The 17,017-nt window shown below is 47.6% G+C and overlaps 2 protein-coding genes across 2 annotated transcripts in view; one reads left to right on the top strand and one right to left on the bottom strand.

The window, feature by feature from the left end:
- golph3a (golgi phosphoprotein 3a) overlaps window positions 1–17,017 on the top strand; it is a 42,883-nt gene that overhangs the window by 10,235 nt on the left and 15,631 nt on the right. The window lies entirely within an intron of this gene.
- LOC308132518 (E3 ubiquitin-protein ligase DTX3L-like) lies at window positions 318–11,952 on the bottom strand. The gene is made up of 4 exons (XM_080499645.1): window positions 11,900–11,952; window positions 6,842–7,834; window positions 6,539–6,756; window positions 318–1,006 (listed from the first exon to the last, which is right to left on the bottom strand). The coding sequence occupies exons 1-4, from the start codon at window positions 11,921–11,923 to the stop codon at window positions 922–924; spliced, it is 1,320 nt and encodes a 439-aa protein (XP_080355771.1). The 5' UTR covers window positions 11,924–11,952; the 3' UTR covers window positions 318–921.

The following is a 17,017-nucleotide window of genomic DNA, read 5'->3' as shown; positions in this document are numbered from 1 at the left end:
AATTGTCATTGATTTATGTTAAAAGTTAAGTAAAAATGGCAAATATTTTAGGATAAATACAGTGCGAATGTCCACAGTACAGTTTGTAATCATTAGTGTGAATGTTGAGAATATTGTGAGAAAAACTAAAAACCTTCAGCAGGCAGGTTTTGGCTTCTGGACCAAATATTGAAATCCCAATAGTTTAATGGATCCTGAACTGGACTGCAGAAATTACAGACAATTTCACACATGGAAGCACCACATGGTGCATTTTTATTTCAGTAGTCATGTTTAAAAAAGACATTTCTCACGATAAACATGCAAAAACAGGAGGATGCAGCTGGTTAAGTGAAGACCAGGGCTGGTCGTCATGTCGGTGCTTCCAGAACTCCACCTGGTGGCGCTGCTACACACGACTCCACCATCATGATACACAACTAGATTTGTTCTTTTTCTTTTCCAGAGGTTACAAAGAAGAAAGTGAACTAAAAGCAAACGTCACATAAAAGCATTGATGAAAGCGTTTCTACATGTGAAGTTGTGAATGTTCCCTCCTCTGCCCATTTCCCCGTCGTCCTCACCCACTGTGACGCCAGTCCCCGGACCTTCAGGGGAGTTAGGACACAATGTGAAGACATTTTATTCAACTTGTCCTGACAAAGAACAAGATCAAGAACATCTCTGAAATTACAAACTGCTGTGTCAGCACTTTGTCTCGTTCATTTCCCCCTAATATCCAGCTGATAATAATAGAAGTCAGGAATAATCAGATGACAGGAGCAGGCTGGGGTAAACAGCTGGAATAACGTTGGCATTCATTTCTGGTATGTAGTTGTCGATCACATCACACGTTTCGTTACATTTATATTTGACGGACAAAACGTTAATACTTGAAAGCCTTGAAGGATTTAGGGGATGATTAGTTCTAAACTGCAGAACTCATTCAATTCCTTTGACTTTGAGCTCGTCTCGGACTCGCCGCAGGTAGCCGGGGTCTGGAAATCCATAGCTGTGAACAGAGATCCTGTGGTCAATCAGGATGTAGTCATACAGTAATAACACAGTAATAACAATAATCACACAGTAATAACACCGTAATCATACAGTAATAATAATCACACAGTAATAACACTGTAATCATACAGTAATAACAATAATCACAGTAATAACACCGTAATCATACAGTAATAACAATAATCACAGTAATAACACCGTAATCATACAGTAATAACAATAATAACAGTAATAACACCGTAATCATACAGTAATAAACACATTAATAATCCAGTAATAATACAGTAGAACCTCTGAGGACCGGAAAGAGCTTCACGCTGCACTGCACCTGACATTTTGACTGCTAACTCACCTTAATGAGTCACAACCTGCTGAACCAGGTTTACCAGAGAACCAGGACAGCTGACAGTTCCATGAAGTAGCGTAACGTTCCATGAGGTAACGCAGCGTTCCATGAGGTAACGCAACATTCCATGAGGTAACGCAACGTTCCATGAGGTAACGCAGCGTTCTATGAGGTAACGCAGCGTTCTATGAGGTAACGTAACGTTCCATAGGGTAACATAACAATCCATAACGTTCCATAAGGTAACATAACGTTCCATAAGGTAATGTAACAATCCATAACGTTCCATAAGATAACATAACGATCCAAAACGTCCCATAAGGTAATGTAACGTTCCATGAGGTAACGCAGCGTTCCATGAGGTAACGCAGCGTTCCATGAGGTAACGCAGCGTTCCATGAGGTAACGCAACGTTCCATGAGGTAACGCAACGTTCCATGAGGTAACGTAACGTTCCATAGGGTAACATAACGATCCATAACGTTCCATAAGGTAACATAACGATCCATAACGTTCCATAAGGTAACATAACGTTCCATAAGGTAATGTAACGATCCATAAGGTAATGTAACGATCCATAACGTTCCATAAGGTAACGTAACGTTCCATAAGGTAATGTAACGATCCATAACGTTCCATAAGGTAACGTAACATTCCATAAGGTAACATAACGATCCATAACGTTCCATAAGGTAACGTAACGATCCATAACGTTCCATAAGGTAATGTAACGATCCTTAACGTTCCATAAGGTAACGTAACGATCCATAAGGTAACATAACGTTCCATAAGGTAACGTAACATTCCGTAAGGTAACGTAATGATCCATAACGTTCCATAAGATAAAATAACGTTCTATAAGGTAACATAACGTTCCATAAGGTAACGAAACGATCCATAACGTTCCATAAGGTAACATAACGTTCCATAAGGTAACGTAACGATCCATAAGGTAACGTAACGTTCCATAAGGTAACGTAACGATCCATAACGTTCCATAAGATAAAACAAGAAGGCCGTTGCTGGGCTAATCCCCCGCCGGAGGGCTTTATATTTTCTCACAAAGCCAGCTCTAAGGCAGCACACTTGGTACACTAGAGGGTGTTCCATGGGTCCTAGTAGATAATTATGTAGAATCTTAGAAGCTTATGAAGAAGACCTTTCAGGTCTTCTTCATAAGCTATGTCAAAATACGTCTCCAGAGCCCAAAAGGTGTTTTTATGCACTTAGTGACCCTGTGACCTGATATGCAAATGAGGTCATGGTCACCATGGTGCCCCTTCTCCCCAGGTGGAGTGTCCATGTGTGAAGTTTGGTGACTGTGGGCCCAGGAACTGCTGAGAAATGAGGAGAAATGTTTATATGAAAATATATGTATTGTGCACCCATGACGAGCAAACTTCAGACCCTACCAATCTTCAAGGTCAAGGTCAGGTCACTTGGTGTACTGGAGGTTATCCCTGGAGTGTGTATCATGTGTGTATAAAATTTCAGAGCCCTAGCTCAAAAACCTAGGCCTCCAGAGCCCAAAATGTGTTTTTAAGCACTTCGTGACCCTGTGACCTACTTAATATGCAAATTAGGTCAAGGTCACCATAGTATCCCTTCCCCCTCTGAGATGTATCCACATGTGAAGTTTCGTCACTGTGGGCCCAGGGGTTGCCGAGATATAGGTAGAAACGTTCGAACGGACGTACGAACGGACGTACGGAGACTGTTTCAAGATCCCCCTTCGGGGCCTATCAGCCACGGCGGGGGGTAATAACGTTCTATAAGGTAACATAACGTTCTATAAGGTAATGTAACGTTCCATGAGGTAAAGCAACGTTCCATGAGGCAACGCAACGTTCCATGAGGTAACGCAACAATCCATGAGGTAACGCAACGATCCATGAGGTAACGCAACGTTCCATGAGGTAACGCAACGTTCCATGAGGTAATGTAACGATCCATAACGTTCCACAAGGTAACGTAACGATCCATAAGGTTCCATAAGAAAACATAACGATCCATAAGGTAACGTAGCGATCCATAAGGTAACATAACGTTCCATAAGGTAACGTAACGTTCCATAAGGTAACGTAATGATCCATAAGGTAACGTAATGATCCATAACGTTCCATAAGATAAAATAACGTTCTATAAGGTAACGTAACGTTCCATAAGGTAACGTAACGATCCATAAGATAAAATAACGTTCTATAAGGTAACATAACGTTCCATAAGGTAACGTAACCTTCCATAAGGTAACGTAACGATCCATAACGTTCCATAAGATAAAATAACGTTCTATAAGGTAACGTAACGTTCCATAAGGTAACGTAACGATCCATAACGTTCCATGAGATAAAATAACGTTCTATAAAGTAACAACGATCCATAACGTTCCATAAGATAAAATAACGTTCTATAAGGTAACGTAACGTTCCATAAGGTAACGTAACGATCCATAATGTTCCATAAGATAAAATAACGTTCCATAAGGTAACATAACGATCCATAACGTTCCATAAGGTAACGTAATGATCCATAAGGTTCCATAAGATAACATAACGTTCCATAAGGTTCCATAAGAAAACATAACGATCCATAAGGTAACGTAGCGTTCCATAAGATAAAATAATGTTCTATAAGGTAACGTAACGTTCCATAAGGTAACGTAACGATCCATAAGATAAAATAACGTTCTATAAGGTAACATAACGTTCCATAAGGTAACGTAACCTTCCATAAGGTAACGTAACGATCCATAACGTTCCATAAGATAAAATAACGTTCTATAAGGTAACGTAACGTTCCATAAGGTAACGTAACGATCCATAACGTTCCATGAGATAAAATAACGTTCTATAAGGTAACAACGATCCATAACGTTCCATAAGATAAAATAACGTTCTATAAGGTAACGTAACGTTCTATAAGGTAACGTAACGTTCCATAAGGTAACGTAACGATCCATAACGTTCCATAAGATAAAATAACGTTCCATAAGGTAATATAACGATCCATAACGTTCCATAAGGTAACGTAATGATCCATAAGGTTCCATAAGATAACATAACGTTCCATAAGGTAATGTAACGATCCATAACGTTCCATAAGATAACATAACGTTCCATAAGGTAATGTAACGATCCATAACGTTCCATAAGATAACATAACGTTCCATAAGGTAATGTAACGATCCATAACGTTCCAAAAGATAACATAACGTTCCATAAGGTTCCATAAGATAACATAACGTTCCATAAGGTAATGTAACGATCCATAACGTTCCATAAGATAACATAACGTTCCATAAGGTAATGTAACGATCCATAACGTTCCAAAAGATAACATAACGTTCCATAAGGTTCCATAAGATAACATAACGTTCCATGAGGTAACGTAACGATCCATGAGGTAACGTAACGTTCCATGAGGTAACGTAACGATCCATGAGGTAACGTAACGATCCATGAGGTAACTTAACGTTCCATATGGCAACATAACGTTACATAAGGTAACGTAACGATCCATAAGGTAACGTAACATTCCATAAGGTAACGTAACGTTCTATAAGGTAACATAATGTTCCATAAGGTAATGTAACGTTCCATAACGTTCCATAAGGTAACGCAACGATCCATAACATTCCATAAGGTAACATAACGTTCCATAAGGTAACGATCCATAAGGTTCAATCAGGTAACATAACAATCCATAACGTTCCATAAGGTAACATAACGTTCCATAAGGAAATGATCCATAAGGTTCAATAAGGGAACATGACGATCCATAACGTTCCATAAGGTAACATAACGTTCCATAAGGTAACGATCCATAAGGTTCAATAAGGGAACATGACGATCCATAACGTTCCATAAGGTAACATAACGTTCCATAAGGTAACGATCCATAAGGTTCCCTAAGGTTCCATAAGGTAACATGACGATCCATAACGTTCCATAAGGTAACATAACGTTCCATAAGGAAACGATCCATAAGGTTCCATAAGGTAACATAACGTTCCATAAGGTAACATAAGGTAACATAACGATCCATAAGGTAACATAACGTTCCATAACGATCCATAAGGTAACATAACGTTCCAAAACGTTCCATAAGGTAACATAACGATCCATAAGGTAACATAACGTTCCAAAACGTTCCATAAGGTAACATAACGATCCATAAGGTAACATAACGTTCCATAAGGTAACATAACGTTCCATAAGGTAACATAACGATCCATAACTTTCATAAGGTAACGATCCAGAACGATCTCCACTCCTGCTGCCCGTCGTTCTCCACCTTTCCTCCAGTAGTTTCTGTTTCACTTCAGGAGTTCTGAGCCTCTGCTTCTTCATTTAGTTTTAAATGGTGATTGATCAGAGGGGGAGGAGCTCCTCACTCTAGAACCCAATAGATCTCTAGAACCCAGTAGATCTGGAACAGGGGCAGTCGGCTTTGACTGCGCAGTCGACTGCAGAGGGGCGGAGCCTAGCACACAGGGTGGATCAGGATTGTGACATCATGTACTCTGGTACACTAAAGTTTGACGTTCCCTCAACAGCAGAGAACAACAGGCCCGGGGGCCAAAACCCACCTAGAGCCTCCAGTCTGCAAAGAGCTTGCAGAGGATTTAAGTTTTTTTTACGTTTCATTGTATTTTGCACCAGAATGTTTCATCATTTATTTATCTTGTAAAAATATAGACAATTTCATTAAATAAAGTGTGACACAACAAAGAAAAACTTTGAAGTGTAAACTTAAAGGTAATTATTGGACCAGTCTGGTCACTCAGGATGAACCTGGACTGGATGTGGTCTCTGAAGTACTTTAAATCTTATTTAAACATTATCTTTGGATAAGGGTTAGTTCAGTTATGTGATTTCAAATAATCATAACATACTTGATGTTTGGTCCCTTCAATATCAACTGGTCTTACAATTTGTCCTCGTGACCTGTCCCTCTGAAGAGAGGACACTTGTCTTCAGAGGGACACTTGCCCTCGGACTTTAAGGCTTCCCACATTGAAGCTGTTCAGCAGTGTTGAGATTCTATTAAATCCTCTGGTTTTCCAGATGTTGCTCAAGTTCATGTGCACCTGCAATATCTTGTGACTCTTAAAACGGTAAGAATTCTTTATATCTTCATCTTGCGCCAGTGTTTGTACATCAAGTGATCAGTGATACAACTGGAAGGCGGTCCTACTTGGTGGGTCCTCCATGTGTGGAGGTCTTGTGGTGGATGTCGTTCCAGGTGATGACGTTGTTCCTGCCGCTGGTGGAGGACTGGCCGATGGTGAAGGTGAGCCTCTGATGGAAGGCTCGCTGCAGCAGGCCCAGCACGGCTCTGCCCTCGGCCGAGTCTGGCAGGTAGGCCCTCCTGGACACGCCGTCGTACGGCTGACCGGGACTGGGATGCTCGTCCTGCAGACACGCGTCCAAATGAATCACATGATCAGCTCTAAAATTCTAAATATCTCTTCTACTCAGTCGGACATGGTCTTTCTACCTTTTGAATTCCCTTTGGGACGTGATAATGGATGACTATAGTTGCATATCTCTCATATCCTGGTAAACCAGCGGAGCTCTTGCTGACCGTCATGGTTCCCCCGGTGGGCCCCGTACCCCTCAGAACCCCGTACACCTGTCCACAGGTGGGACACACTGGCTTATACGCAAAAGCTGTTTTCAGACAGTCTTTACAGAAGGAGTGATTACACCTCAGCGTCTCCTTGTCAGCAGCCACTATTTGGTCCATACAGATGGCACAGGTTTCATCTGCGGGCTCTTTGCTGTGTGGTGAAGCCGAGGTTCTAAGTCTCTGAGGTTCTGGCGGAGCTCCACCTCCTGATCTGCCGGCTGAGCCCCGCGGCCGCTGCAGCACGAGCTGCTGCAGTCGCGCGACGTAGCCAAATGGTCCCGTCACCGTCGCTTCCTGCCTGTTGGTGCTGGATTGAAACAGAAGCCGTGGAAACTTGTGCTGCAAGGCCGCCTGGTTCTGTGAACTCAAGGGGACAGAAATGGTTTGAAGGTCAGAAGCGGTTCTTTGGTAGAACGTGATGAACCTCCGTCTGACCCAGAAGCAGTGGGATCTGTCTGCCGGGGACGGAACGTCTCGCCGCCGTCTGAACGTCACCGACACAGTCTGGACGGACGAGCCGGGACCTGCCTGGAGGTCAGGCTGACTCTCCATGACCACACTGTCCCCCTGAATGGTCCGGAGCTCTGCTCCACATTTCTGCTGGATGTATTCCATCACCAGCGGAGACACTTGGACAGGTTGGACCTGTGAGGAATGCTGGTCTCCCCGTGGATATGTCCCTCCGCCTGTTGGGCCACTGGACCCCTGCAGAGTGTTCGCCAGCTCGTCCAGCTGGAGGAAGCTTCCCTCCACTCTGTAGTGTGAACCCACATCCTCCACGTCGTAGCGGCAGAGGATTCTCTTTAGACGTTCAGGGTCAAAATACGCTTTGTTGATGCCGAGCCTGATATCTGTGAAAATCTGCAACCAGACAGAGAAGGCGGAGTGAGTTATGAGATCTGAAACCAGCACACACAAGGTGTGGTGACATAGGCACTGACACCAGCATCGAGTCTGGGACTGTGTGGTGTTTTCAGTCGCTCCGAGCACCTTGTCCTGCAAACAAGGGCTGAATCACAAAATGTTGTTTTTAGTCGACACGCTTTGTCTCCAAAGGAGACGACAAGAATAATCTATTAGCTTTTGAACCCCAACATCCATTTTTGGGTGGAACCTTGAGGACAGGATGCAAGAAGAGGAAGGCTTTGACCTTGTTCGAGCCTCCTGACCTTTAGTAGGGATGGGGCCGATCCGATCCAGTATTGAGATCAGGTTCCAATACCAACGTAATTCACAGACCGGAAATTTCCGATCCAAACTGGGAGATTTCTGATCCATGAAGCCTTGTCGAGGGAAGCACCAAGTCACGTTTCTTCGCTTCCTATCCAATCCCCATACCTGAGTTTGGATTCTGCCGACACCGACATCATTCCATTACCAGAGCTGTTGGGTTAAACACTACTTTAATTATTGTTGATTTTATACGAGGCTTCATATAAAATGGATTTTCCCAGGATTGATAAAGTGATTGTGAGGTTTTAAAGATAGAACTAGTTTATTATGAGATGATGACGTCACGCAGACCCCCACATTGTCCACATGGAAGTAAAATACTTTGTATGGCTTCCTTTTCTGACCTTTTACTAATGTTGGGCCCAGAATCAGAAGAGGGAATGAGGAGATAATAGAACAGCAGGGGGGAGGACAGGGACCTGAGGGCCACAAGCCCCAGGTTGGAAAAGCCTCATCATTGGTCAAACCTGACCTGGACACAACTTGGTCAAACTGTCTCCCAACCAACTGTCCCCTCTTCTCACCCTGGTCTCCTACCAGGGACCAGGTCCCCTCTTCTCACCCTGGTCTCCTACCAGGGACCAGGTCCCCTCTTCTCACCCTGGTCTCCTACCAGGGACCAGGTCCCCTCTTCTCACCCTGGTCTCCTACCAGGGACCAGGTCCCCTCTTCTCACCCTGGTCTCCTACCAGGGACCAGGTCCCCTCTTCTCACCCTGGTCTCCTACCAGGGACCAGGTCTCCTCTTCTCACCCTGGTCTCCTACCAGGGACCAGGTCCCCTCTTCTCACCCTGGTCTCCTACCAGGGACCAGGTCCCCTCTTCTCACCCTGGTCTCCTACCAGGGACCAGGTCCCCTCTTCTCACCCTGGTCTCCTACCAGGGACCAGGTCTCTGCTTCTCACCCTGGTCTCCTACCAGGGACCAGGTCTCTGCTTCTCACCCTGGTCTCCTACCAGGGACCAGGTCCCCTCTTCTCACCCTGGTCTCCTACCAGGGACCAGGTCCCCTCTTCTCACCCTGGTCTCCTACCAGGGACCAGGTCCACTCTTCTCACCCTGGTCTCCTACCAGGGACCAGGTCTCTGCTTCGGTCTGTCAGTCTATACCTCGAGTTGTCTGTCTGTACTTCAGTCTGTCTGTCTGTACCTCAGTCAGTCAGTCTGTACCTCAGTCTGTCTGTCTGTACCTCAGTCAGTCTCTCTGTACTTCAGTCTGTCTGTCTGTACCTCAGTCAGTCAGTCTGTACCTCAGTCTGTCTGTCTGTACCTCAGTCTGTCTGTCTGTACCTCAGTCTGTCAGTCTGTACCTCAGTCTGTCTGCCTGTACCTCAGTCAGTCAGTCTGTACCTCAGTCTGTCAGTCTGTACCTCAGTCTGTCTGTCTGTACCTCAGTCTGTCAGTCTGTACCTCAGTCTGTCTGCCTGTACCTCAGTCAGTCAGTCTGTACCTCAGTCTGTCAGTCTGTACCTCAGTCTGTCTGTCTGTATCTCAGTCAGTCAGTCTGTACCTCAGTCAGTCTGTCTGTGCCTCAGTCAGTCTCTCTGTACTTCAGTCTGTCAGTCTGTACCTCAGTCTGTCTGTCTGAAGTTAGAGTGTCAGTGTGTAGAAGAGTTTGTCAGTGTGAAGGTGAATGTGAAAAGTCTACCAGTACTGAAAACACAGACTCACCAGTTACAAGTCTGCAGTTTCACAATTGGCTGTTTTATGACTTTTGCTACACTTCTGTCATCTGAAGGGTTCCAAGCTGTAAAGTCTGGGTTCTGCTGCCCTGAGCTCAGGCTGACAGGCTCCTGCACTCTGCCCTGAGCTCACTGGTTAACAACTGGTCCACCAGGTGGCGCTATACCAGGCTCGTGGAGCGTATGGCACATTAACGACTGGTCCACCAGGTGGCGCTATACCAGGCTCGTGGAGCGTATGGCACATTAACGACTGGTCCACCAGGTGGCGCTATACCAGGCTCGTGGAGCGTATGACACATTAACGACTGGTCCACCAGGTGGCGCTATACCAGGCTCGTGGAGCGTATGGCACATTAACGACTGGTCCACCAGGTGGCGCTATACCAGGCTCGTGGAGCGTATGACACATTAACGACTGGTCCACCAGGTGGCGCTATACCAGGCTCGTGGAGCGTATGACACATTAACAACTGGTCCACCAGGTGGCGCTATACCAGGCTCGTGGAGCGTATGGCACATTAACAACTGGTCCACCAGGTGGCGCTATACCAGGCTCGTGGAGCGTATGGCACATTAACAACTGGTCCACCAGGTGGCGCTATACCAGGCTCGTGGAGCGTATGACACATTAACAACTGGTCCACCAGGTGGCGCTATACCAGGCTCGTGGAGCGTATGGCACATTAACAACTGGTCCACCAGGTGGCGCTATACCAGGCTCGTGGAGCGTATGACACATTAACAACTGGTCCACCAGGTGGCGCTATACCAGGCTCGTGGAGCGTATGACACATTAACAACTGGTCCACCAGGTGGCGCTATACCAGGCTCATGGAGCGTATGGCACATTAACAACTGGTCCACCAGGTGGCGCTATACCAGGCTCGTGGAGCGTATGACACATTAACAACTGGTCCACCAGGTGGCGCTATACCAGGCTCGTGGAGCGTATGGCACATTAACAACTGGTCCACCAGGTGGCGCTATACCAGGCTCGTGGAGCGTATGGCACATTAACAACTGGTCCACCAGGTGGCGCTATACCAGGCTCGTGGAGCGTATGGCACATTAACAACTGGTCCACCAGGTGGCGCTATACCAGGCTCGTGGAGCGTATGACACATTAACAACTGGTCCACCAGGTGGCGCTATACCAGGCTCGTGGAGCGTATGGCACATTAACAACTGGTCCACCAGGTGGCGCTATACCAGGCTCGTGGAGCGTATGGCACATTAACAACTGGTCCACCAGGTGGCGCTATACCAGGCTCGTGGAGCGTATGGCACATTAACGACTGGTCCACCATCGTTGTCTGCACCCCGTCTCCAATGTGCCATACGCTCCACGAGCCTGGTATAGCGCCACCTGGTGGACCAGTTGTTAACCAGTGAGCTCAGGGCAGAGTGCAGGAGCCTGTCAGCCTGAGCTCAGGGCAGCAGAACCCAGACTTTACAGATTCCGGTTCACATTGACAAACCCTTTTACACACTGACACTCTAACTTCAGACAGACAGACAGACTGAGGTACAGACTGACAGACAGACTGAAGCAGAGTTCGAATTACGGGGGAGCTAAGGGGAGCTGGGCTCCCCTGAAAGCCTAAATTGAAAAATGTAGGGGGAGCTCACGCATACCTATTCTACAAACTTGAGAGGTCTGATCGGAAACTAGGGCTCCCCCGAAAGCCACGTTGTAATTCGAACCCTGGACTGAAGTACAGACAGACAACTCTCAATACGCGTAGACATAGTTTTGCTACAACAATACCCCCATAGCAACCCTATTTCTAACACTTTCTCCTTCCAACCGTTGATATGATCTCAAATATCACACGGTTCAAATGCAAATCAAAGGAAAAGAGGTTTGTAGGAACTAAAGTGAAACTGCTGCCACGTGAATAAATAACCAATCAAACGGAATTGTTTCGTTTTACAACATCGCATAACATTCATAGTTGGCATATGGGTTGTTTAAAGTTGTTCAAGGTAGTTTGTTGCTTGTGTAACTTACACGATCTGCTCCTTTTTCAGTCATCCTGCGTTTCCCTGAACACTTCTTCTTCTTCTTCTTCTTCTGCTGCTGCTGCTTCTTCTTCTTCCTTCATTTAACGGCGGGCTGCAGACGGCTTTCAGGTGCATACCGCCTCCTACTGTACAGGACTGTGTGTGTCACATACCCACCTTTAGATTCTGCCTGTTAAATGAGTCTCAGAAAGTTGAATAGTGTTTTCCTGACATGAGAGACTTTTTCTTTCTCCCCTTCTGTTCCAATAATCCCAGCCAGGTTCTAGTCCCTAGTCCCAGTCCAGAGTCCAAGCCAGGCTCTAGCCCCTAGTCCCAGCCAGGCTCCAGTCCCTGGTCCCAGCCAGGTTCTAGTCCCTAGTCCCAGTCCCTAGTCCCAGTCCCTGGTCCCAGCCAGGTTCCAGTCCCTAGTCCCAGTCCCTAGTCCCAGTCCCTAGCTCCAGCCAGGTTCCAGTCCCTAGTCCAAGCCAGGCTCCAGTCCCTAGTCCCAGCCAGGCTCTAGTCCCTTGTCCCAGCCAGGTTCCAGTCCCTAGTCCCAGCCAGGCTCTAGTCTCTAGTACCAGTCGGGTTCCAGTTCCTAGTCCAAGCCAGGCTCTAGTCCCAACTAATTAGTCCCCAGTCCCAGCCAGGCTCTAGTCCCAGCCAGGCTCTAATCCCTAGTCCCATCCAGGCTCCAGTACCCAGTCCCAGCCAGGTTCCAGTCCCTAGTCCCAGCCAGGTTCCAGTCCCTAGTCCCAGCCAGACTCCAGTCCCTAGTCCCAGCCAGACTCCAGTTCCCAGTCCCAGCCAGGTTCCAGTCCCTAGTCCCAGCCAGGCTCCAGTACCCAGTCCCAGCCAGGTTCCAGTCCCTAGTCCAAGCCAGGCTCTAGTCCCTAGTCCCAGCCAGGCTCCAGTCCCTGGTCCCAGCCAGGTTCTAGTCCCTAGTCCCAGTCCCTAGTCCAAGCCAGGTTCCAGTCCCTAGTCCCAGTCCCTAGTCCCGGCCATGTTCCAGTCCCTAGTCCAAGCCAGGCTCCAGTCCGTGGTCCCAGCCAGGTTCTAGTCCCTAGTCCCAGTCCCTAGTCCCAGCCAGGTTCCAGTCCCTAGTCCCAGTCCCTAGTCCCAGTCCCTAGTCCCAGCCAGGCTCCAGTCCCTGGTCCCAGCCAGTCTCTAGTCCCTAGTCCCAGTCCCTAATCCCAGCCAGGTTCCAGTCCCTAGTCACAGTCCCTAGTCCAAGCCAGGCTCTAGTCCCTAGTCCCAGCCAGGCTCCAGTCCCTGGTCCCAGCCAGGTTCTAGTCCCTAGTCCCAGCCAGGCTCCAGTTCCTAGTCCCAGCCAGGCTCTAGTCCCTACTAATTAGTCCCCAGTCCCAGCCAGGCTCTAGTCCCTAGTCCAAGCCAGGTTCCAGTCCCTAGTCCCAGCCAGGCTCTAGTCCCTAGTCCCAGCCAGGTTCCCACCCCTAGTCCCAGCCAGGCTCTAGTCCCTAGTACCAGTCGGGTTCCAGTTCCTAGTCCCAGCCAGGCTCTAGTCCCTACTAATTAGTCCCCAGTCCCAGCCAGGCTCTAGTCCCAGCCAGGCTCTAATCCCTAGTCCCATCCAGGCTCCAGTACCCAGTCCCAGCCAGGCTCTAGTCCCTAGTCCCAGCCAGGCTCCAGTCCCAGCCAGGTTCCAGTCCCTAGTCCCAGCCAGGCTCTAGTCCCTAGTCCCAGTTCCTAGTCCCAGCCAGGCTCTAGTCCCTAGTCCCAGCCAGGCTCCAGTCCCTAGTCCCTGCCAGGCTCTAGTCCCTAGTCCCAGCCAGGTTCCAGTCCCTAGTCCCCACCAGGCTCTAGTCCCTAGTCCCAGTTCCTAGTCCCAGCCAGGCTCCAGTTCCTAGTCCCAGCCAGGCTCCAGTCCCTAGTACCAGCCAGGCTCTAGTCCCAGCCAGGCTCTAGTCCCTAGTCCCAGTTCCTAGTCCCAGCCAGGCTCCAGTCCCTAGTCCCAGCCAGGCTCTAGTCCCAGCCAGGTTCTAGTCCCTAGTCCCAGCTAGGCTCTAGTCCCAGCCAGGCTCTAGTCCCAGCCAGGTTCTAGTCCCTAGTCCCAGCCAGGCTCTAGTCCCAGCCAGGCTCTAGTCCCAGCCAGGTTCTAGTCCCTAGTCCCAGCCAGGCTCTAGTCCCAGCCAGGTTCTAGTCCCTAGTCCCAGCCAGGCTCTAGTCCCAGCCAGGTTCTAGTCCCAGCCAGGTTCTAGTCCCTAGTCCCAGCCAGGCTCTAGTCCCAGCCAGGTTCTAGTCCCTAGTCCCAGCCAGGCTCTAGTCCCAGCCAGGTTCTAGTCCCAGCCAGGTTCTAGTCCCTAGTCCCAGCCAGGCTCTAGTCCCAGCCAGGTTCTAGTCCCAGCCAGGTTCTAGTCCCTAGTTCCAGCTAGGCTCTAGTCCCAGCCAGGCTCTAGTCCCAGCCAGGTTCTAGTCCCTAGTTCCAGCCAGGCTCTAGTCCCAGCCAGGTTCTAGTCCCTAGTCCCAGCCAGTCATCATCCACAAATAAAGATTTTTCTACTCTTACATCAATATATTCAATATAACACATCATTTATCATGTATTAAATAATGTAGGGCTCCACACACTCCTCTGGGGTGTTCCATTCTCTATATTATATATTTTTGAGTAATCCATATCAACCCTGACTTTAATTCTTCTTTCAAATAAAACAAAATCATTATCCAATTATAAATGTTTCTGTTTATACCTATTTTATCCAGTTTAATTAAAGACCCTCTTCCATAGCATCTCACAGGTTTTCTCTCTGTGAAAAAAGAGTGCTATCACCATTTCTCTATTGACTTCAGCTTTTCTAATCTCCTAAAAACCACTTTGATATTCACATATTACACTTTTCTTTTCTAAGAAGAAGTTCAATCTCTCCATCAACATTGTTTCCATGGCTACTGCGAAGTTATTGCTATAGGTCTATAGTTTGTTGGATTTGATTGCTCCTTTCCTGGTTTCACTATTGGTGTAATTGCTTCCTTCCATTGGTCTGGATTTATCCCCGTGTCCCATATTTTATCGAATAATTTTAGAACCATCCCCGATGCCCCACCACTCATTTGTGCTAGCACACTGTAGCAAACTCTACCTGTCCAGGTCTTGTCTGTCTGAGTCTTGTCTTTTGTCTTTTATTCCTGAATTCTGTTTCATCATTTCTTGTTTATTCATCCTCGCTCTTTCAGTGAAATTCTCAGATCTATGTATCCTTACCAAAGAGTCATCTAAAACCTTTGCTCTTTCTGCTCCAATTACTGTTGTACTACCAACCTGTGGCTGTCAGGAGTGGTGCTGTGCAGGATTCAAGCACCGACAAGACCAGGATGGATCATTGAAGACAAGGTTTATTTTAAACTTTCTCCAGCGCAGCGGCAATCCTCAGTGAGGGGTGTAGGAGTGGAGGTGGTCGTCACGGAGACGGATCCTCCCAGCAGGACAGAGCGGTGCACCCCGGGACTGCAGGGAGAGAACGAACAGAACACTCAGTTGCTTCCAAACACAAAGCCAACAAACTTCATGAAGAAGCTGGAGGGGCCGATTGGAGGTACCGCAGGGTGAACGTGACGACCTGGTGATGAGAGCCTGGGATCCTGGTCCTGAAGAACTGGATTCAATCGTGGGCTTCAGGTGTCCATCCTGCTCCGCCCCCTCCACCTACGCTCACACACACAACAACAAACACCCTGCGGGAGACGTCTGCGGACTGTGACAGTAGTACTGGTGATCCATAGTGACCCACTCCATTCATTTTCCAAATCATTCCCCAGATATCTTTTCGCTGTGTTTCTGTGAGGATCCCCACCTCCTCCAGCACCTCCTCCAGATCCTCCTCACTGACTCTCCTGCAGGTAATCTACTAATTGATTGCTCCTCCTCTTCAGCCCTGCAGTGAGGAGGTCCGGTGTCAGAAGACTGTCTCTGTTCAGAGTCTCCAGCTCCTCTCATGAGCTCCACGACTCCCTGCTTCCAGTGTCCTCAGTGCACCTCCTCCTGGTGCACCTCCTCCTGGTGCAGCGCTCCTCGTGTGCTCTCAGCTCCTCACTCCGTGCCTCCTCAGTGCACCTCCTCCTGGTGCACCTCCTCCTGGTGCAGCGCTCCTCGTGTGCTCTCAGCTCCTCACTCCGTGCCTCCTCAGTGCACCTCCTCCTGGTGCACCTCCTCCTGGTGCAGCGCTCCTCGTGTGCTCTCAGCTCCTCACTCCATGTGAGTGAGGAGCATGAGGAACAGTCTCTGTTCCTCGTCTCCAACGTCTTGCAACATAAATAAAACCATTGATAATTGCACCTGCTCTGCCTCCTGCTCTGCCTCCTGCTCTGCCTCCTGCTCTGCTTCTGGGTTTCAGAAACTCTTACAATATTGTCTCCAGTATGTACGTTTTGCTATTTTATATTTTTCCCGACTCCTGCTTGGGCTTATTTATATTGAATTAATGTTTCAATTGTATGATGTCTTTTAAGAAGCTTCAATGCTTTATTTATTGCCTTAATTGCTTGGTGACATCTCTCAACCCACCATGGGACACTTTACCTCGTCTTTTGTTTCTGGGATTGTTTGCTCTGCAGCCTGTACTATAGCCTCATTAAATTCCTCAATGTTTTCTCTGGTGTTAGCTGTATGCTAACGCTGGGTGAGTGTTAGCTGTATGCTAACGCTGGGTGAGCTGAGCTGCTGGAATGCAGCTCCTATCTCCCGGGTGTTCACAGGAGAAGACTCGGAGCAAGACTCACCCCAAGACTGCTTTTGCAGGCTTTTTGTTGAAAGTTTGTGGATTCGAAGGTGTCAAATCCTGAGAGCTTCAACCAATCAGTGACTGGCTGAGTGCATGGGGGGGGGAGGGTCTGCAGTGGTAAAAGGTCCCCCCACTGGGTGTGATGGTCAATCACATTCCTGGGTCACAATTCATATGTCATGACTGTGTATCATGACACATGAAAACTGTCTTTCCCTAGAAATGAACAAACTGTCTGTGGTCCTGTGAGATCCCAACACATTCAAAAAACAAGTGATCAACAGTCTCAATATCACAATCACAAAAGGTGCAAGAATTCTCTTCAAAACCAAAACTAAGTCTTAGAAACTCTTTGGAAGTGTAAATACCGTCGATCAGTTTGAAATTAA

This window comes from Blennius ocellaris (genome assembly GCF_963422515.1).
Source record: "Blennius ocellaris genome assembly, chromosome: 7".
NCBI lineage: Eukaryota > Metazoa > Chordata > Actinopteri > Blenniiformes > Blenniidae > Blennius > Blennius ocellaris.
This window is presented reverse-complemented; position numbering and strand designations above follow the sequence as displayed.

Excerpts from the sequence above, each read along its gene's own strand:
- LOC308132518 (XM_080499645.1), bottom strand. The coding sequence starts at position 11,923 with ATGACTGAAAAAGGAGCAGATCGT. Across the intron at positions 6,757-6,841 it reads TCCCAAAGGGAATTCAAAAG|GACGAGCATCCCAGTCCCGG; the intron begins GTAGAAAGACCA and ends GCGTGTCTGCAG. Across the intron at positions 1,007-6,538 it reads ACACATGGAGGACCCACCAA|GATCTCTGTTCACAGCTATG; the intron begins GTAGGACCGCCT and ends GATTGACCACAG.